At 35.8% G+C, this 23,206-nt stretch overlaps 1 protein-coding gene across 1 annotated transcript in view; it reads left to right on the top strand.

The window, feature by feature from the left end:
• Positions 1–23,206, top strand: part of BMPR2 (bone morphogenetic protein receptor type 2) — a 150,055-nt gene that overhangs the window by 114,058 nt on the left and 12,791 nt on the right. The window contains exons 6-11 of the mRNA XM_040228777.1: positions 716–946; positions 1,688–1,802; positions 6,927–7,087; positions 8,346–8,493; positions 14,014–14,150; positions 22,683–22,855. Coding sequence (XP_040084711.1) covers positions 716–946; positions 1,688–1,802; positions 6,927–7,087; positions 8,346–8,493; positions 14,014–14,150; positions 22,683–22,855 — 965 coding nt within the window. The remainder of the gene's footprint in view (positions 1–715; positions 947–1,687; positions 1,803–6,926; positions 7,088–8,345; positions 8,494–14,013; positions 14,151–22,682; positions 22,856–23,206) is intronic.

Here is a 23,206-nt window from a genome sequence, read left to right as displayed (position 1 = left end):
AAATCGCTGGGGGTTTTGCTTGAGCAATTTTTTATTGTATTGTACTAGAATCTGTGAATGTTATGTTTGTGAAGACTCTGTATTCTGTTCGGTTCTTATAAAGTGTGTTCATTTCATTGTTGGTTCTGCTAGGCAGTTATCTCGGTTAGGCATATTACAAACTTATCTCTTGTTATTGATCCTTTACCTTGAGCCTGTCCGATGCATTAGTTGGATTTCCCACTCTCTGACTCTCCTTTGTGGGATTCTGCCTTCATTCTCCATCAGTAATGGTTGCCCTAAATTCTGTTCCCTGGTTTCTGAGGCCAGAAAGATTTTCTATTGCAATTTTTGATCCAGTACACAGTGCAGATTTCAGCCTGCTCACAGACTGAACGCTATAAGATGAGTATCTCAGCCTATGCCATTTCTTTCTTTTAAATGTTAACTCCCCTGAGGATCTACCTACTTTTGTTCATTCTGCCGCTGTTTTAGATTTCTTTTAAAAAATTTTGTTCAGAGTTTATAATTGTCATCTGTGGAGGGGCTGGATATGGTACTTGTTTCTGAGCTGTGTAGGATGCCTAATTTGTTAGTTTATTGATAATGGAGTAATTCAGACTAAGCATTAGAGACCTGTTAGATACATACAGATTTATACTTTATTATTTAGTAAATTTGATTGTTCAGTTGTGAAGAAATAACATGTTGGTTTTTTTCCAAAACAAACTTACAGCTGATTGGCCGGGGTCGATATGGAGCTGTATATAAAGGTTCCTTAGATGAACGTCCAGTTGCTGTAAAAGTGTTTTCCTTTGCAAACCGTCAGAATTTTATCAATGAGAAGAACATTTACAGAGTGCCTTTGATGGAACATGACAACATTGCTCGCTTTATAGTTGGAGATGAGAGAGTCACTGCAGATGGACGCATGGAGTATTTGCTTGTGATGGAGTATTATCCCAATGTAAGTTCTTCTTAAAAAGTTTACTGACATTTATGTTAATTGGATTTGTAAGAGGATCCCCATTAGGTAGAGAGTTGCTGGTTTGCAAACTGAGTATTAATGGTCTACAGTGAAATAAGGATTTTATCCCAGAATGTGAATGAAACTGTCTATTGCCCTGAACCTCTGTCACTCTGTCTCTGTCTCTCTCTGCCTCTCTGTCTCTCTCTTAGCAAGACTTCTTGATGAAGGAGGGAGTGCTTTGATTGACATTTACTCTGATGCATGCTCTTTATCTCAGCTGGTAATAAAGAATTTATGGATGAGGACCTTGAGTAGCAATGACACATATATTTATAAAAGCCTTCTGATTGTAAAAAAGTTTTTGACTTGTAAAACATAATAGGATAATTTGGTTTTGCCCTGGTGAAAGATGCCTTGTAAAGAAACAGTTTTTCTATCTTAAGTTGATAAATCAAAGAAGCCTTTAAAATGAAATTAAATAACCTTTCATAATTTTTAATACCGGAGGCATAAAAATTGATAATTTCTAAATTCTACTTTCCATTCTCTCTTCGTTTCTCTACCCACAGAGATGTCTTTTCTTACTTCATTGTTCTGAAATGTCATGATTCATTAGACCTCCTTTGAATCCTGACATATGCAAATCCCTTTATACATTTGCTCACTTACCTCCTCATGTTCAAATAAAGTAATTCCACTTTTTCTGCCCTTCCTTTTTTTTTTTTCCCCTCCGTATAGGGATCTCTATGCAAGTATTTAAGTCTCCATACAAGTGACTGGGTAAGCTCTTGCCGTCTGGCTCATTCTGTGACTAGAGGATTGGCTTATCTTCATACTGAATTACCACGGGGAGGTAAGACAGTGACAAGAAGACGCTGCAAACCATGCAGGGACACAGTTCACAAAGGGAAGCTTTAGTCGTACCTTCAGAATAAAAGTGTGTTTTGTATTACAGCAGATACATTATTAGCCAGTTGTCTAAAAGATCTAGTGTGAGGAAATGTATTTGAAATTTAACAAGAATAAGAAAAAGAACTTCATTACTCTAGCCAAGTCATGGATTCCATTGAGATTTTAATTAAAGCTATGAACACTCTCCCTGTAAAGTTACACGTATGAGCATACTTTAAAAAGTATTCTTGTGATTGTAAGGGTTCTCAATCTTTTAAAGTTCCTCTATGGCCCTAGGTTAAAAACCTCTTAGCTGGACTGCATTGTATTTTCCTTGTATTTATTTTGCTTATTTAAATGAACTACAAATGAATTGTTCCTCGGTCTTTAGTATAAAACCCAATTGTATCTTTTTATAAATCAGTGCTTCTCTTAGCTAGCATTGCTGCTGCTAAGTCGCTTCAGTCGTGTCCGACTCTGTGCGACCCCATAGACAGCAGCCCACCAGGCTCCTCCGTCCCTGGGATTCTCCAGGCAAGAACACTGGGGTGGGTTGCCATTTCCTTCTCCAGTGCATTAAAGTGAAAAGTGAAAGTGCAGTCGCTCAGTCGTGTCTGACTCTTCAAGACCCCATGGACTGTGGCCCACCAGGCTCCTCCGTCCATGGGATTTTCTAGGCAAGAGTACTGGAGTGGGGTGCCATCGCCTTCTCCGTAGCTAGCATTAGGTTTGTTCAAATTTATCAGGGAGGAAAATATAACAGATTTCAATGAGAATGACTATTTTTTTCCTTTCTCATGTAAGAATCTAGAGAGAGACAGTCTTCATATTTTCTTTTGGCAGCACCATAGTAATATTAGGGTACCAGACTCCTATATTTCTCCTCCATTAATTTTTATATGTGGCTGATGTTTTCAGGATCACCTCATTGTCCATCATGCTATATGCTAATCAGAGAAAAGAGAGAATAGAAGGAATTGCCCCTTTTTATCTCCAGAAGTCCCACTCTTGTGCTTATGTTTTCTTTCCCAGAGCTTAGTCCATGCTTTCCCACCACACTTAGCTGCAAGGGATGTTTCAATGCAGTGTGTGTTTGTTTGTTCTAGCTAGGTGCATTGCTGCTTCAGATAACGAGAATACATGGTGAGGAGTCAGTCTTTGCCATTGTGTCAGTACTGAGTGGTTGTGCTCATTGGAAAAGATTCTGATGCTGGGAGGGATTGGGGTCAGGAGGAGAAGGGGGCGACCGAGGATGACATGGCTGGATGGCATCATGGACTCGATGGACGTGAGTCTGAGTGAACTCCGGGAGATTGTGATGGGCAGGGAGGCCTGGCGTGCTGCGATTTGTGGGGTCGCAAAGAGTCAGACATGACTGAGCGACTGAACTGAACTGAACTGAACTGTATTATGTCAATGAGTGTAGTGCTGTAACTACAGTTTTATTCAGCCTTTATGTACATTTTGGCTAGTTTTCCAAAGTATCTTTTTAAATATATTTGTTCTCTTCACTTTGTTTCAAAGTACACCTCATATCATATCACAGGCCCCTCAAAATTAGCTTTGCTATGAAAATCTGTGTTTGTGTTTACATACCTTACAGCAGTTTTCTTGCCATACATTCTTTTTTCACTTTCTCTGACCTCTGTAATGAAGAGAATTTTTAATGTATCAATTTCTTAGATCTTTGTTCCATTGTATAATAGCGTGGATCATCTTTTTTAGCTGCTGCTTCATATATAAATAATTTCTCCTGAATAATTTATCAGTTCATTTATCTTGACATCTTGCTTTTCTTGAATACAGAATTTTCAATGTTATTGCCTATGTCAGCAACTTGATGCACTTACTTTAGTGCGTTAGCTCATTAACCATTTGTATTGTGTTTCTTTATTCTTAAATATTATAACTCCTTTAAAGAGCTGGCTTAAAACAAAAATTAAAATACCATCCTAATCCCCCTTTTCAAGGCTCGCATGATTCAGAAAGTTTTCCAGTCAAACTTTGGCTGGAAAGAATGATTGCCATTAAATATGAGTTTTATTTAAACACAGATTCTATTCTTAAACATCACCTTATATTATTACTAAATGCTGCTGCTGCTGCTGCTGCTAAGTCGCTTCAGTCGTGTCCAACTCTGTGCGACCCCATAGACGGCACCCCAGCAGGGTCCCCCGTCCCTGGGATTCTCTAGGCAAGAACACTGGAGTGGGTTGCTATTTCCTTCTCCAGTGCATGAAAGTGAAAAATGAAAGTGAAGTTGCTCACTCGTGTCCAACTCTTAGCGACCCCATGGACTGTAGCCCACCAGGCTCCTCGGTCCATGGGATTTTCCGGGCAAGAGTGCTGGAGTGGGGTGCCATTGCCTTCTCCGATTATTACTAAATAGTTAACCTTAAATAAAAAAACAACTGACTATATGCTATTGTAAAAAACATCAGTATAATAGCTATTTGAATTTTTAGTACCTAATTATTTAAAAAATATTCCACAAGTCACTTTGGTCAGAATGGCCATCATCTAAAAGTCTACAAGTAATAAATGCTGGAGAGAGTGTGTAGAAAAAGGAATCCTTTTATACTGTTGGTGGAAATATAAATTGGCACAGCCACTATGGAGAATAGTATGAAAGTTCCTTTAAAAAACTAAAATAGAGTTACCTTATTATCCTGAAGTCCCATTCCTGGGCACATATCCAGAGAAGACTATAATTCAAAAAGATACATGTATCCCAGTGTTCATTGCAGCACTATTTACAATGTCCGAGGAACGTACATGTCCATCAACAGATGAAGATAAGGAAGATATGATATATATATAAGGAGAATATATATAAATTATACACACATATAAAGGGAATATTGTGTTACGTGCTACTCAGCCATGAAATAATTCCATTTAAAGCAACATGGATGGACCTAGAGATTATCATACTGAGTGAATTAAACCAAACAAATATCGTATGATATCACTTAACGTGTAGAGTCTGCAAAAAAATAAAAAAGATATAAATGAACTTATTTACAAAACAAAACAGACCTACAGACGTAGAAAACAGACTATGGTTACCAAAGGGGAAGGGGGGAAAGGATATGGACTTCAATAGTTGTGACTCTTGGGCTCTAGAGCCCAGGCTCAGTTGTTATTGCACATGGGCTCAGTTGTTCCACCTTTTATTTCCTTCTTAATAGTATCAGAAAGTATTACCCTAGTTTCCTCTCTGGCTGGCTCACTGACTCATTGCGTCGTTCTTCACATTATTAACGTAGTTTTCATAGTGTGAGATAATTTAGCTTAATTATTGGTATGGTGTTATACAAACATTTTCAGGTATCTCTGTAAATTTTCTTATAAATATCAGCTCAAGATTAAACCATATATACTTATGTTCTGGTTTTATCCAGAATAAGAAATGCAGCTCTTTTATTGAGTGAGCCATGTTAGTACAAACTTTGGAAGACTGGAGTAGGAAGTAGGAAGGGGAACAAGTGAGAAAGAAATCAACTCTTAGAAACCTAGTAACTGCTGTGTTTCTTCAGTTGTGCTATTGCGTTTTCCTCCCTGCATCAAAGGAATCCTTTTTTTTTTCTTTTGAGCTTTTTATTTTGTATTGGGCTGTAAATGGTTAACAGGGTTTTGATAGTTTCAAGTGAATAGAGAAGGGTCTCAGTTATATTCATCCATTCTCCCACAAACCCTGCTCCCATCCAGGCTACCACATAACACTGAGCAGAATTCCATGTGCTATACAATAGTCCTTGTTGGTTATCCATTTAAAATATAGCAGTGTGTACATGACCATCCCAAACTCCCAACTATCCCTCCCCTAGCCCTACAAGTGAGTTCATTTTATGTCTGTGAGTCTCTTTCTGTTTTGTAAGTAAGTTCATTTGTATCATTTCTTTTTGGTCAAAGGAATCATTATCGTCTGTCTTTGGTTTTATTGTTGGTGAAATCACAGTTTAATACATGTTAATGAGAATAATAAATGTAAATACTGAGTCTTTGTGCCTAAATGTAAGCATTCTGTTTGTATTTATCATTGACTTTGTTCTCATTGCTCTATTTCATTATATAACTGAGTTATTTTTAATTTTGAGTATTGTATTATAGAATTTTTTTTCTTTTTAAGAGCTGTGGTTTTATTTCAATATAAGATTTATATAAAATTTTCTTTTTTAAATTTTATTGAAGTATAGTTGTTTTCCAATGTTTTATTAATTTCTGCTGTACAACAGAGTGACTCAGCTGTACCCATATATTCTTTTTCATATTCTTTTCCATTGTAGTGTTTCACAGGACATTGAATATAGTTCCTTGTGCTATACAGTGGGACCTTGTTGTTTTTCCATTTTATATATAATAGTTGGCATCTGCTAATTCCAAACTCCCAATCATTTCCTTCCTTCCTCCCTCCTCCATGGTTTTCTTATCAAGAGGAAAAGAATGATGATTTTAGTTAGGGGCCTTGATTGGATATATTCTTTCAGGCAGTGTGTGTGTCTGTGTGTCAGGCCTTTTGAATTTAGGCAGAACATGTCCTCTCTCTGCCTTCACAGAACATAAAAGTCTTCTGATAAACAAGTAACAGAATGAGTATAATAGTGTTTTGTTTTGTAAAATCAGAAAACAATGCATTGCTAAACAATTTCTAGTTTGATTTGAAGAACTGTGGTGGGCTTAGATATATAGCTAAGCCTCAGCACAAAACTGGGGTTTTCTGTCATAGGTTAATTTACTTTTTGTTTTAACCAAATATTCCTTTTTTAATTGCCTCCTTCACCTACTAGAGGGTAAAAAAAAGGACCAAAGTAGTATATGTTAAAATTAGAAGCAAGATCCTATTGACTAGTAATTGCAACTGAATGTTTAAAGCTTAATTAATTATAGATGCAAAAGGAATCATGTTGTGAAATATGATGAAAACAGTGAGGATTGTGAGTTGAAATTTTTATTTACGTACTTTTTGTTATTAGAAGAGTATAGGGAAGAAAAAAAGCAGTCTTGTTTATATTACCTTCCTGCTCATTCTGTGTTCAGTAGTACAACTGAAGCATTAATAAATATTTGAAAACTATCCAAACAGATCATTATAAACCTGCAATTTCCCATCGAGATTTGAACAGCAGAAATGTTCTGGTGAAAAATGACGGAACCTGCGTTATTAGTGACTTTGGGTTGTCCATGAAGCTGACTGGAAATAGACTGGTGCGCCCAGGGGAGGAAGATAATGCAGCCATTAGTGAGGTGAGTGTATACAAAAGGTATCACACTGATATACTTTTAAAAGATAATAAATTGAATTTAAAAACCTACTAAGTACTCAGGATGGTTGTCCTTATCCAATTATAGCATATTAGGAATTACAGAATTAAGATATACAGAAAACACTGCATGAAGTTCATCAATTCATTGTGGAAATCACTGCCATTCAACCTTATTTTTGTCAAGCATTAAGAGGAATACTGTTGACTGGGCTTCTCTGGTGGCTCATACCTGCAGTGTGAGAGACCTGGGTTTGATCCCTGGTTTGGGAAGATCCCCCGGAGGAGGGCATGGCAACCCACTCCAGTACTTTTGTCTGGAGAATCCCATGGACAGAGGAGCCTGGTGGGCTACAGTCCATGGTGTCACAAAGAGTCAGACACGACTGAGCAGCACACACAAGCATAAGCACTATTGACTAGGATGACTAAATCACACCTTAATTATTTCAAGAGGGTTTTTTTTTTTTTTTTAAGAAAAAATTGCTAGGATGAATTTTATTAAAATTAAAAGCTTCTACTCTATGAAAGACAATATTAAGAAAATGAAAATACAACCCTCAAACTGGGAGAATATATTTGAAAAACACATATCTGATAAAGGACTTGTATCCAGAGTATAAAAACTCTTAACACTCAACAGTAAGAAGTCAAACAAGTCAATTTATAAATAGAAGATCTAAATAGAAATCTGACCAAAGACAGTATATAGATGGCAGATAAACATGTGAAAGTTACTCAACGTGATCCATGATTCGAGAACTGCAAATCAAAACAGGATGCCATTGCCTTTGAATGGTTTTAAAAAAACAATAGTTTCAAATGCTGGCGACAATGTGGGGCAATGGCAACCCACTCCTTGCTGGTAGGAATGCTAGATAGTATTCACTTTGGAAAACATAGTATTCACTTTGGAAAACATAGTATTCCAGCAATCACACGCCTAGGTATATAGACCCTGTTGAGTTAAAAACTTATATTCACACAAACACCTACACATCAAGGTTCATAGCAGCTTTATTCATAATTGCTGAAAACTGGAAGCAACCAAGATGTTCTGAAAAGGGTATTTTATAGTTTTAAAAAATGAGGTCTAAAAAGGTTCAGTGCCATACTTAGGTTCAAATAAGCATATTGACCTATTGTTGACCCGAAATTTATGTATAACTTCTAGCCTAATGTATGCCCTTCAGAATATGCTACATTATTTCCTGAAATATATATCACTCTTTTTTTATCAGGTTGGCACAATCAGATACATGGCACCAGAAGTTCTGGAAGGAGCTGTGAACCTTAGGGACTGTGAATCAGCTTTGAAACAAGTAGATATGTATGCACTTGGACTAATTTATTGGGAGATATTTATGAGGTGTACAGACCTCTTTCCAGGTGAGGGAATTGTTGTCAAAATTAATGTATGTTTTGAAGTGAAGCAGTTACATATTTTTTCTACCGATATTAAGTATACTTCTATGTGTTTGTGCTTTCATTTAAACCTTTAGTTCATTGCCATCTAGTGTTCAGAAACATTATTAGCAGAAAGATGTCAGTCGGAAAAAACTTTTTAGAAAGAACTCCAGGTTTGCATCTGAGTGTGATTAACTTTTTAGGAAGAACTCCAGGTTTGCATCTGAATGTGATTTAACTAATTGCTTATAATAGTTTACGTGTATTCAGTTTGGTCTCTGGTGGCTTTAGCAGTTATCATTTCCTTATGCACCCTCTGAGTATTTACAAAGCTGCACTTCATAGTGTTTCCTGAACTGACTCAGTAAGGAATTAGAAGTAGTGAATTATCCATTAGATTATCTTTTTCTTCCTTTTTAAAAATTCTCCTTTTCTTCCTTTTTTAAAAAAATTTCCCTTCTCTTCATGCCTTCCTGTCTTCCTTCCTTTCATGAAAGAACAACTCATTCAATGTAAATATTTATTTGAGGCTAACTTGAAATAGCAAAATGATTATATATTTTTCTTCTTTTGTTATGATTATATCAATGTCATTGTGATACATTAATAAAAATTTAAACTAGTTACCAGTGTATTTACCAGTGCATTGCACTCTTCCAGGTTGTATAAAAATAATTTGACATCAGTTCAGTTCAGTCACTCAGTTGTGTCCGACTCTTTGTGACCCCAAAGCAAATGAATCGCTGCACTCAAGGCCTCCCTGTCCATCACCAACTTCCGGAGTTTACCCAAACTCATGTCAGTGATGCCATCCAGCCATCTCATCCTCTGTCATCCCCTTCTCCTCCTGCCCCCAATCCCTCCCAGCATCACGGTCTTTTCCAGTGAGTCAAGTCTTCGCAAGAGGTAGCCAAAGTATTGGAGTTTCAGCTTCAGCATGAGTCCTTCCAATGAACACCCAGGACTTATCTCCTTTAGGATGGACTGGTTGGATCTCCTTGCAGTCCAAGGGACTCTCAAGAGTCTTCTCCAGTATAAGTGCTCTCTATATTGTAGGAAAAACAGCATTGATAGCATGGGGAAATGAAAAACCGTCAATTGACCCAGCATTGGACAAATGGAACTACGTAATAAAAACAGATTAGTAGTGTGGTTGATTTTTTTGTTTTTCTTGTTTCAAAAATAGTGAGCATTTGGGCCTTCCGTGATGGTCCAGTGGTTAGGAATCTATGCTTCTACTGCATGGGGCACAGGTTTGATCCATGGTTAGGGAAGTAAGATCGCACATGGCACACAGTGCGATTCCCCAGCCCCTCAAAAAGAGTAAACATTTATCAACAGTTTATAATTCTAAAATATAATGGAATAAATTAATAATTATTTAGATTACTGGCAAGTCAATCAGTTATTATTTAGAAGTATATTTTGCAATTAAATAGAAATATTGGTTACTAAACAGCATATTAAAAAGCAGAGACATTACTTTGCCAACTAAGATCCGTCCAGTCAAAACTATGGTTTTTCCAGTGGTCATGTATGGATGTGAGAGTTGGACTGTGAAGCAAGCTGAAGGCCAAGGAATTGATGCTTTTGAACTGTGGTGTTGGAGAAGACTCTTGAGAGTCCCTTGGACTGCAAGGAGATCCAACCAGTCCATTCTGAAGGAGATCAGCCCTGGGATTTCTTTGGAAGGAATGATGCTAAAGCTCAAATTCCAGTACTTTGGCCACCTCATGCGAAGAATTGACTCATTGGAAAAGACTCTGATGCTGGGAGGGATTGGGGGCAAGAGGAGAAAGGGACGACAGAGGATGAGATGGTTGGATGGCATCACCAACTCAATGGACATGAGTAAACTCAGGAGTTGGTGATGGACAGGGAGGCCTGGCATGCTGCAGTCCATGGGGTCACAAAGAGTTGGACACAACTGAGCTCCTGAAATGACTGACTGAATGGGTACTCAAAGTGTTTTTCTGGAAATAGCAGTGATTATAGTAGTATCACATATTATTGGAACCTTACAAGTTTTAATTTCTATTATTAAAACTTCGGCCATAGTATTTTAAAAATCTTAATCCAGAACTTTTGTGTTTTAGAAGCATGTGTGACTAAAATTACTCTTGTATCAGCTTAAGTTAGTACATTGCTATCAGCAACATTTTTTTAAACAGTTACTACATTCAAAGAATAGCTATTGCTTTTGGACTGGTAAATTATAAAGTGCAATATCAAATGTTTGCACAGGAAAGGCAATTAAATCTTGTTTGCAGAATATTTTAATGGAGATATAAGATGAATTGAAATAATGTTAGAAAGAGTTTAAAAAAGGAAAAAGAAATTGAGTGTTACTTTTAAATGTATACAGAATTTCAGTTTAGGAAGATAGAAAAAGTCCTGGACATGAATGCACAACTTTGTGAATGCACTAGGGCCACAGAACTCTATATTCAGAAATGGTTTAAATGGTAAATTTTATGTTACATGCATTTAACCACAATTTAAAATAAAAATAAAGGAAAAAGAAGAGAGTTGTATTGAGATACCCTGTAATCTTAGATATGGAAATGGTGAAGAAGAAGTGTATGTGAGATAAAATGTAGAAAAGGAATCTGTGGTTCTCGTTAGCTATTGGAGACAGTCTAGGAAGCTGAGAAATATTCAAAGGTTTGAGAAATAGTAAGGGTGCCAGCCAGGAGCTTAGGAAAAAGTCCTGGTTTATATCAGAAAGACGAGTTAATTATGGTAACTTTTGGATGGAGTATTGATAGACTATTGAAAATTTGGTCTCTGATGGCTTTAGCAGTTTGTCATTTTCCTTATGCACCTTCTGAGCATTTGAGAAGCTGCTGAAGAACTCTAAGAATGAAGAATTTAAGATTAAAATGTTTATTTGGGAATTGTCTACATAGAGATGATAATTCAGAATTTATGAGTGGATGTACTCTACTCCCCTAAGAGAATAAACAAAGAAACAGTGGTAAGTAAAGACTGAGTGTTAGGCCACTTCCACCATTATAGGTTAGTGAAGAAGATAAAAATACAGAGGAAACTGAGAAATGATAGAATTGGTGAAGTCAGTGTTAGAAAGCATTAAGAACCAAGATTGATAGAAATATATGTAATTGAAAGGTCAGAAGGAAGTAGAACTGAGGATCGATCTTGAAATTTGAATAGGAGGAGATCATTGGTATTCATAGAGGAGTTTCTATGAAATAGAGAAGACAGAAGTATTACAGGAATTATATTACAGGGAAACATTAAGAAAGCACAGGCAGTGGATACAGGCACTTCATTTTTAACAACAAAATGAGGTGTAAATATTCCACAGACATATTAATAAACCTAAAGAAAGCATATATTGATTGTAAAATTCTTATAAAATATTCTTTAAACTTCTGTGATAGAACTCCAAGTGCCTCACATGCTTTGTTATTCCATTTTATTAAATGGAAACAGTCTGTGTTGATGGCTGGCTGGCTGTCTCTGTAGAATACTAACAGTACAAATAAATTTGGTTCTATATTATTGTACAAAGGAAGAAAAGGAAGGAGAGAAAAGAAGAAAGAAAAAAGACAGGAGAAAGAAAGAAAGAAAGAGGAAAAGAACAGGTGTAGATTAAGAAGTGAGTTAGAAAGTTTCTAACTACTTAGAGACATACAAGTAACAAATGAGAATCATGAAGATTTAGTAGTAATTTGATAATTCTTAATGGCATTCCATTCACAAAACAAGATTATGCATTTGTTTCATTTAGCATGTTTTTTTATTATAATTTAGATCTGAGTAAAGCAAATAAGTAAAATTGTAAATATTTATTCTACTGAATGAACCTTTGAAGAAAAAATAATGCTTGGAAAGTGTGTATCTGTGTTGTATATTTGTCTCAGAAATACAGAAGAGATACTAGTACAGTATCTGTAAGTACAGTTAACAGATGGTATGGGTTGAGGGTTTATCATATGAGATTTCATGAAAGAAGGTGATACACTACATGGCAGATGAAATACTTGAGTTGTGTCTTTCAAGTTCAGTGTTGATGCTTATTGATAAAAAACTAAGTATGCTTAAATGTTTACAGAGTATGTGAAGATATCTTTTGTATTTATAGGTAGTGCAATATTCCAAAAAATGTGAGCAATGCTACATAAATTATAGAATTGATTTTTGTAACTTTTCAAAAAAATATTCTGCTAAGTCATTTCAGTCGTGTCTGACTCTGTGCAACCCCATAGACGGCAGCCCAACAGGCTCCGCCGTCCGTGGGATTCTCCAGGCAAGAACACTGGAGTGGGTTGCCATTTCCTTCTCCATTGCATGAAAGTGAAAAGTGAAAGTGAAGTCGCTCAGTTGTGTGCGACTCCTCTCAACCCCATGGACTGCAGTCCACCAGGCTCCTCTGTCCATGGGATTTTCCAGGCAAGAGTATTGGAGTGGGTTGCCATTGCCTTCTCCTCAAAAAATATTGGTGAAGGGCAAGTATATGTTTTTTTTTAATATTCAAATTGAAGCATAAAACTTCAGTTGCATGTTTTGTAATGTACTTTCTGTCTGGGTAATTATGAGTTTTATCTCCATGTAAGGGAGATAAGGAAGGCAGACATTGCCATTGTGCTGACAGGAAGACTGAAACACAGAATAGTTAAAAGACTTTTCCAAGGTAGAGATGAAGCCAAGATTACAACCTAAGTGTCTGTCCTCCATCCTGGTATCCTTTTCTTCTAATTTATCCTGTCATTTTAATGGTGTGGGGGAGGCCCAAGAAGATAAGAAGAGTCTCTGTTATATTTTTTGCCAAGTTTTTAACTTAACTATTGATTTTCTAAGTGTTGGTCCCAAAGGTCTTCTGTGTGGCCTAATATGTTAATTGTTTAATTTGATCAAATTTTGTAAGAATCATAAGTTTATTATCACAAACAGCTGATTCTCTGTTACATATTGGTGATAGAGTTATTAAACAGTGATAGGATAGTTCATGATATTTTTTAAATCTTTGATCTAGATACTTTTTGTTTTTTTTTTAAGATACTGTTTTTTAAGGGGAAGAATCAGTATATTGATTTTGTCAGATGGTCATTAACATAAAAATTTTTGTGATATTTGATAGATTTGGCTAGATTGTAATAGAGCCAGTGATGTGATAAGACATGATTGTACAACCCACCACTTATATTTAGTTCTATAGATACGTTTGTTGTACTAGATCTTGGACTTTCTCCTCGTATTCACCACCCTCAATTCCCCGTATGGGATAAGAATTCAGGCATAGTTTTAAGCATTAAACATCATGTATATAATAATGCCCATCACCACCCCTCACTCCCCCCAAGTCAGTAATATTGGAAACCACTTAAAAATAATTGCCCATCCTTGTAGCTACCATTTAATTTATAGCAACATTTAATTTATCAAACAAAGACTATTACAAGTAGAGCTTTTATTAATAATGCATGAAACCCAAAATGATAATAATAAATTTTACTCCTTTTTTAAAAAAATTCACAGGTGAATCTGTACCAGAGTACCAGATGGCTTTTCAGACAGAGGTTGGAAATCATCCCACTTTTGAAGATATGCAGGTTCTGGTGTCTAGGGAAAAACAGAGACCCAAGTTCCCAGAAGCTTGGAAAGAAAATAGCCTGGTAAGGAAAAACTAAATTATTGAAAAAGAGGACTTAGGACTGAATACGTTTCAAATGTTGCCTGAAGCAAAAATAGATTGTTGATGGTAATAGTTTTTAGAGTTGTCTAATGCCAAAAATCTAACTTACTTGATTTGTATGTGTTGTATATTTTCAAAGTTGGAGGTGTTTTAATTTGTTTTCTTCAAATATAAAATACTCCTTAGAGAGACTAACTGTTATGTCTGCAGTTTGCCACATTGGGTAACAGCTGGAATAATTAACATGATAATATTTCAAATATGATTGAAATTCTGTTCCATTTATTCTCTTGAGAGTGGTACCAAAAATGTTAATTAGTGCAGACTTATATATTCACTGACTGATAGAAATTTAAACTATACCAAAAAGAAACCAAAGTACCATGTATAAATTCTGCTTATTAAAAATGAAGTTTACAATGCTGAAATATTTTCAGAGGCTCCTGCCATTTTAGTAAATTGTTGGCTACAGTTTTAAAAGCATCTTAACAAACATTTGCATACAACAGATATATTCACACTCATATATTTTCTTAATATGAGTAGGATCATCTCATTATCCACTGTCATTTCTGAAGCTTGTTTTTTTCACTAATTTTTCATGTCATTACATATATAGATTTATCACTTTCTCTCCATTTCAGTATTTCATTATATGTCCTAATTACTGAATTGCTCTTTATTAATGATAGTACCCTGTATTATTTTAAAAACCTTTTAGAAGAATTAAAGTTATGCTTATATTTGGTAAACAAAATCAAATTAAATGGAATGGCTAAAATAGGAAATGGGAAAAGAAAAGATTACCTATTCCTGTCCTACCTTCAGAAGTAATTCATGTTAACAATGTTCTGAGGTTTTGTTTTTGTTTCTAAACTTTCTCTTCTGGAAGTTCCCATTATAACTTTAAATATTATGTTTATTCTTATTTATTGTTGTCTCTCATTTATCCTCTCCTAGTTTTATAATACTGTATTTGTATAATACAGTATAATAATTCAGTATAATACTGTATTAAATTCTATTTTGTATACAGATCTAAAATTTTTAATAAAATAAAAACATGGGAATTTTGTAGAATTACGGTTGTGTAAACGTCCTTGGCACCATGTACTGTTGTGCTTGGACTCATAAATGAGGAAGTGAAAATCCTATGTTAGTCACTAGAAGCTGCTGCCTTTTGAGGAATGATGTTTTAAAAGTCACTGTCCACTGGCTTTTCTGAGTTTTTTGGCCCTAGGCTTACCTTCCCTACTCTCCTCCCTCTCCCCTCCCCTTCCCTCTACTTTCTACTTTACTGAAGGAACTGGGACAGATTTTTTAAAAGAGGTCCCTGATGTCAGATAAGAGGCTGAATCCTTTCCCAGAGTTCATTAGATGTGCCAGCCTCACAGCAGAGTATGCTTCAAAGAAAAATCTCTTTGTGAAATTTTATCTACTAAAATACAATTCATCTTCCATAAATGGTTTTATTTCAGCAGAGAAATTGGACTACTTATTCTAAAGTATCTTTTGGCAACCCTGCCATTATGGGATATGCACCATATGCATATTTTTCTGAAAACTTTTTACTCTCAATTTAGATGAGGTTGCTAAGTAAGAAATAAGTAATATTTGGTTCACTTCCAATAAATCCATTTAAATCTAAGGTGCAACAGTCAATAGCACTGCTGCTTCTGTGCAATGACAATCTAGTACTAGAATTAGATAGCAAACACATAGTTTCTGTATGAAATATCCCCCCTTTCTATGAAGACATTTTGCTTCATAGTTGCATTGAAATTAAAAAACATTTTTGTAGTAACAAAACGCAAAATCTTCTAAAAATTAATGAATGTAAAAACCCATTTTAAAAACTGCCAGGGAACCAACCTAAACAGCATATTAAAAAGCAGAGACATTACTTTACCAACAAAGGTCTGTATAATCAAAGCTATGGTTTTTCCAGTAGTCATGTATGGATGTGAGAGTTGGACTATATAGAAATCTGAGCACCGAAGAATTGATGCTTTTGAACTATGGTGTTAGAGAAGACTCTTGAGAGTCCCTTGGACTGCAAGGAGATCCAACCAGTCCACCCTAAAGGAAATCAGTCCTGAATATTCGTTGGAAGGACTGATGCTGAAGCTGAAACTCCAATACTTTGGCCACCTGATGTGAAGAACTGACTCATTGGAAAAGACCCTGATGCTGGGAAAGATTGAAGGCAGGAAGAGAAGGGGACGACAGAGGATGTGATGGTTGGATGGCATCACTGACTCAATGGACACGAGTTTGAGTCAGCTCTGGGAGTTGGTGATGGACAGGGAAGGCCTGGGAAGCTGCAGTCCATGGAGTCGCAAAGAGTCAGACATGACTTAGTGACTGAACTGAAGTGAACTGAATTTTGAACTTATTTCAGATCATTAAGAAACTTAATACAATGTCATTCAGCTTATTTATTCATTAACATTCACTAAATGAATCCTGTGTATTGTGTGCTTAATATAGAGAGCACTAGATACAGCCTCCACCTTTATAGAGCTCCCTCTTGTGTCAGATGAGAAAGTTAATGATTTTGACATAAATGCAGTCCTCAAATGTTTTGATATGGGCTCTAGTTATATCAAATGATGATAGGGATATATTTTATTAAATTGTCTACTAAACAAGATCCAGATGCTGGGAGAGATTGAAGGCAGAAAGAGAAGGGGACCACAGAGGGTGAGATGGTTGGATGGCATCACCAACTCAGTGGACAAGAGTTGGAGTAGGCTCTGGGAGTTGGTGATGAACAGGGAGGACTGGTGTGCTGCAGTCCATGGGATCGCAAAGAGTCGGACAAGACTGAGTGGCTGAACCGAACTGAACTGTATATTTCAAGTGGCTTTTCTTGCTGCTGTCAAGATTCTCTCTTCTTTGGCTTTTTATAATTTGATTATAATGTGTCTCAGTATGGAACTCTGTTTGAGTTCATTGAGTTTCTTGGATGTGTAGATTCATTTCTTTTACTAAATTTGGAAAGTTATTGAATTATTATTTCTTCAAATATTCTTTCTCCATTTTTTCTTCTGGGGCTGTCATTAATTTTGTTTATTTTGATGTGATTAATGGTGCCTCACAAGTCTTTAAGCTCTATTCATTTTCTTCATTCTTTTTTTGTTTCTGCTTCTCAGACTAGGTAATTTTTATTTCCTGTTTTCATGTTTAGTAATTCTTTTTTCTCTTTGCTCAAAGCCTCAATTAACCAGTCTGGTGAATTCATTTCAGTGTTTTTACTTTTGACCTCCCAAGTGTCTTTTTAACTCCTTTCTATAATTTCTATCTCTTAATTGCTGTTCTCCATTTGTTGAGACGTTGTTTTCCCAGTTTCCTTTCATTCTTTATCCATGGTTTCTAGTTCTTTGAGCATATTTAAAGTCTTTGCCAGTAACTCAAATGTCTGTATTTCCTGAGTGACAGTTTCTGTTCCTTTCTTCATTCCTGTTAATGGGGCATAGTTTCTTGTTTCTTCACATGCTTTGTAATTTTTTTGTTTTAAAATCACATGTTTTGGATATCATTATGGATGAAAAGGAAAGAAAAAAGGAAAAGACTCTCCAAGTCATTGCAGATTGGCTTGGTCTTGGGGCCCTTTATTAACACTTCACTTCCTGCTAGTACTGAGCCAAGACTTCTCATTGGCTGAGCCAGTTAGCTCTGAAAGCTTGTTTGTGATCTTCTCTGAGCATGCATCCTGCCCTGAACTTGTGTGTAGATTTTTAGATTCTTCAGTATATGCAGAAGCTTTTCAATGCCCTTATTCCCCAAAGTTTCTCACAGCCAGTTTTTCTTTCTTGACTTTCAGCATTTCTTTTGTGTGCCTCAACTATTATATTTTGCCCCAGGTTATAGCATTTGTTCTTTGGTCTTTCATTTTTTCCAAAGAATGTTCTGCACTTAGTCATAGCCACTTCCCTATGCTAAGAGAGTTCTAAGTTAGGCAGAACAAAGACAGGCCTATTGCATTGGATCTTCAAGGGAAGACATGTCAAAACAGATAGCATAATTCCTTGGAAACAAGGTCACTCGGCTCCCTCTGGGAACAGGTGCCTGTCTTGGGAAAAATGGACTGCCATCTTCATACTTGCCATCACTCCAGGGGCAGCACTAAATTAAAACATGACAGAGTTCTCTTAGCCTGTTTCAGTGGCGTTTCTCCTTCCATTTATGTTTTTAAGTTGGTTCTTATAAACATTTGACTAACATCCAGAGTTTCAGTAAAGTTGATTATGATATTTGTGAAGTTTTCAGTGCTTTTCCTCCCAAAGTTCCTTGCTCTGCTTTGTTTTGACTAACATCCTCATAGAATGAATTAGGAAATAACCTCCCTCGTTTGATTTTCTGGAAGACTTGTGAAGACTTGGCATGATTTTTTTTTTTTTTTTAATGTTTGGTTGAATTCATTCCTAAAGCCATCCAGACATGGAGGGTTTTTCATGGGAAAGTTTTAAAATACAAATTTACCCTCCAAATTGATGGTACTCCCAATAATAATATATAAGTGCCTGTTTTCCCATCACTAACACTAGGTGGTATGAAATTTTGTCTTTGTTAATGTGTTTAGTTCAGTTCAGTCGCTCAGTTGTGTCCCAACTCTTTGTGACTGCGTGGGCTGCAGCACACCAGGCTTTCCTGAGCTTGCTCAAATTCATGTCCGTTGAGTCAGTGATGTGCATCCTCTGTCATCCCCTTCTCCTGCCTTCAACCTTTCCCAGCATCAGGGTCTTTTCCAATGAGTCAGTTCTTCTCATCAGTTAATGTGTTAGGTAAAAATAAATCTTATTTTGATTTGTACCTAGTAAATAATAAAGGCAGTATTTGAAAACAGGATCTTGATTAAGCTGATACTAATACTACAAATTTGGAACTAATATTCTTAACTACTTCATTATACTACCTCAACATGGTGAATAAAGTTGAGCATTTTAGCATATTTTAAAGGTGTTTGTTTTCCTTACTTATATGCAGTTTATCTATATTCCTGTTATGGATTTACTATCACTTTTTAAATGTTTTCTTACTGGCAAGCATCACAGAAATAATTGATTCATCCAAGAAACAGCAAGAGATGCTGAAACCAATGGGTGAAAAGTTGAATGCAGAACAAGATATATATAGGAGCTTTGAGTACTCTCCCCCTCCCCAAATAGTGATTAATTATTAATGGTAAAATGGAACTTTACAGGGAAGATACCTGGCAGACACCAACTTAGTCATGTGGTTAAGGTTAACTTCTCTAGTAATGGGACAAATTAAAAATTGTACATGATAGGAAGAACAGTGGGAAGAATAGAAATCTCTCCTGTGATTTTCTGCCAAAGATGCAAACTTTGAATTTGATCAGGAGGAAATATCAGATAAATTGAGGAACATTTTCAAAAGTAACTGGGCTATTTTTAGGTCTACATAGTCTTTTAAAATGTCAAGATCATGAAAGAAAAGAAAAGTACGTTTGAAATTATTTCAAAAGGAAAAGAAAAATTCCTCTGTTCGTAACTTAACGACCAGTTCATTTTTTCAAACCAATATTAAAATCTACTAAGGTAAATATATAACTAGGTTTTAGAGGTATATTTATCATAAAAAGTTAGTTATAATTGATTCTTGAGTTTCTTGAGTTATCTTAAAATCCAAGTCATTTTTAAATCCATTAAGTATAGTCTTTCCTTATTATTCACGAATTTCATATTTGGAATTCAACTACTGGCCAAAGTGTGTTTGTAATCCCAAAATCAGTAGTCAGAACACTGTCCCAGTCATTTGTGTATGTGTGCAGAACAGTGAAAAATTTGAGTTCAGATGTACCTGTCCCCAGCTGAAGGTCTAATAAGGCTTTCATGTTTCATCTCTTGTATTGTAAAAAAGTATCTTTTTTGCAATGTATTCACTGCCCTATTTTTCACATTTTTTTTTGCATTTTTTGGTGATTTCACCATTTAAAATGGCCTTTAAGTATAACACTGAACTCTTATGTGATATTCCTAAGCACCAGAAAGGTTTGCTATTCCTTATGAAGAAAGGAAAACATGTTCTAGATAAACTCCATTAGGGCATGAGGTGTAGTGCTATGATCATGAGTACAAGATAATATTGTGATTTTATGTATTTTTTTAACTTGCTTTTTTGTATTGGAGTGTAGCCGATTAACAGTGTTGTGATAGTTTCAGGTGAACAGTGAAGGGACTCAGCCATATGTATACATAAACCCATTCTTCCTGAAACTCACCTCCTATGCAAGCTGCTGCATAACATTGAACAGAGTTCCTCGTGCTGTACAGTAGGTCCATGTTGGTGATCCATTTTAAATACACCAGTGTGTATAGGCAACCATAAGTTGTCTTCTAAGTCTGTGAGTCTCTTTGTGTTTTGTAAGTTCATTTGTATCATCTCTTTTTGGATACCACATATAAAGGATTGTCATACAGTATTTCTCCTTTTCTATCTGACTTAAACTTATATATTTTAAAAGGTGTCTTTAAACAGAAACACAAGTAAAACAAGATTATTTATTGATCAGTTGACGAAAATGTTATATTCAGAGACTCACAGGTCCCTAATCCTGTATTTCCTCTAGGATTAATATTTCATCATTAATTCAGTACACAGCAACTTTATAGAACATGACTACTATTGATAACAGACTCAACCATACTTATAAACACCAAACTTTTACCTCAGGGAGATGATGGACTTGCTGTTAAACTCAAGATTATCATTGTCTAGTCTTCCAGTTCTTCCATATCTTGAGAAATAGGTAGATTTTTATTGCTTAATGAAAAGATTATTAGTTGGTGTTTATGTCTATTGTTCATATTTTAATTTTTACTCAGTACAGCCTAGAACATACTTTTAAATAGATTTCAAAACTCAAAGTAAAGTTGAGTCTTAAAAGATATACTCTTTGATCTGTGTTCTGGGCAGGATTGGAGAATCAGCAGTACTGTACTGAGGCAGCCAACTCAGAAGAGCCAGGGGAAAATGGTATTAAGGGTGGGCCATGGTGCATGTACACAGTGAGCCTGTGTTCAGAAAGAACACCATCATGTTGCCCAGACAAACCTAGACAGCATACTAAAAAGCAGAGACATTACTTTGCAAACATAGGTCCATTTAGTCAGAGCTATGGTTTTTCTAGTAGTCAGGTATGGATGTGAGAATTGGACCTTAAAGAAGGCTGAGCACCCCAAAATTGATGCTTTTGTGAACTATGGTGTTGTAGAAGACTCTTGAGAGTCCTTGGGCTGCAAGGAGATCCAGCCAGTCAATCCTAAAGGAAATAAATTCTGAATATTCATTGGAAGGACTGATGCTGAGTTGAAGTGCCAATACTTTGGCCACCGGATACAAAGAGCTGACTCATTAGAAAAGATCCTGATCTTGGGAAATATTGAAGGCAGGAGAAGGGGACAAGAGAAGACAAGATGGTTTGATGATATCATTAACTCAATGGACATGAATTTGAGGAAGTTCTGGGAGATGGTGAAGGACAGGGAACCCTGGTGTGCTGCAGTCCATGGGGTTGCAAAGAGTCAGATTCAACTGAGTGATTGAACAACAGCAACAACAGATGTTTCCCAAAGACCCAAGGTTCAAGTTGTTACAGAACACAAATTATTAGGAAACATTAAAAATGTTACCAAGATTTCCTCACAGGAATTTTTAGCTTAAAATAGGCTTGCCAGATAAAATACTTCGATTTATGAATTGGCAAGAATATACCTACTCTAAAAAATGGTTTGTCCAGCTATCTGAAACTAAAATTAAGTAGTATCCTATATTTTTACTTGTTAGATCTGGCAATCCGGGCCTTACTATTTTGAAAGTGTCTTGAAGACACAAGAATTGTACTGGCAGGTAAATCAGAGTACAAGTGTGAGTAAGAATTCTGGATGCCAGTCCATCAAAGTATATAAAGTCTGTCTTTTAAAAGGGAGTTTGCACCAACTTTCTCCGAGGGAACACTGCTGTTCATTGCTGATACATATAAATGTTACAGAATAGGACTGATTTTGATGCTACTAATGAAACTAGTTTAAATAAGAAAATGTCAGGCTTTTAAGATTTATGATTGGAATGAAGCACACTACTAGGAGTAAAGGAGGAAGAGCTTGCTTAGAGATTGAAGACAGTCTAGTGTCAAAATTTTTTAAACTCATTTTTGAAGTAGAATTAGTGGCTATTGATTGAAATAACAGTGCTGTGGATCCACAACAACATAAACACATGGCATTGAAGATACATATGACTTACTACAACTGCTTACTCTTGTGGTTAATTCTTCAATGAGTTCAATTAAAATTTTTTTACTGTACTTGTTACTCACCTTTTGAGAATACTGCCCTTTACAAATCTCTGATGTCTTAAGATATTTTATTATAGCTATGTAAAATATTGGTTAAATAAAATTAATTTTTTTCTTTCACCTCATGTCACTAAAAAAATTCAGTTAAGTTTTGGTAAGATACAGTGTTTGACATATACTTTATTACAGGCAGTGAGATCACTCAAGGAGACAATCGAAGACTGTTGGGACCAGGATGCAGAGGCTCGGCTTACTGCGCAGTGTGCTGAAGAGAGGATGGCTGAACTTATGATGATATGGGAAAGAAACAAGTCTGTGAGCCCAACAGTCAATCCAATGTCTACTGCTATGCAGAATGAGCGGTAAGACACTAAGGGTTTGGAATCCGTCTGTCAGAATTTAAGTCTGATACTAGAGAATAGGAAATAAATACTATTAAAACAGTCTAAGCATACAGTGATTAACTGGTGCAGTCTAGTATCATAACTTTTCTTTCAGTATTCCTGTTCTTTTTCTGAATATTCTTGTTTAGTGTAAGTGCAAGATGAAATCCATGGGTTTTTATATCTAACAATACAGTAAAAGATTAGTCTTTGTCTGTTAATGCACGAAGTTCCCTACAATAATAAAGTTTCATAGTTCCAAAAGTTTTATAAGCACTTCTGCATACTATTTTGTCTTGATTATCCTTTGTGGTTATTATTTCTTTTTAC

The sequence above is a fragment of the Oryx dammah genome, unplaced genomic scaffold (assembly GCF_014754425.2).
Source record: "Oryx dammah isolate SB20612 unplaced genomic scaffold, SCBI_Odam_1.1 HiC_scaffold_27, whole genome shotgun sequence".
Taxonomy (NCBI): domain Eukaryota; kingdom Metazoa; phylum Chordata; class Mammalia; order Artiodactyla; family Bovidae; genus Oryx; species Oryx dammah.
The sequence above is the reverse complement of the archived record's forward strand: the minus strand, read 5'-3'. Positions and strand labels throughout refer to the sequence as shown.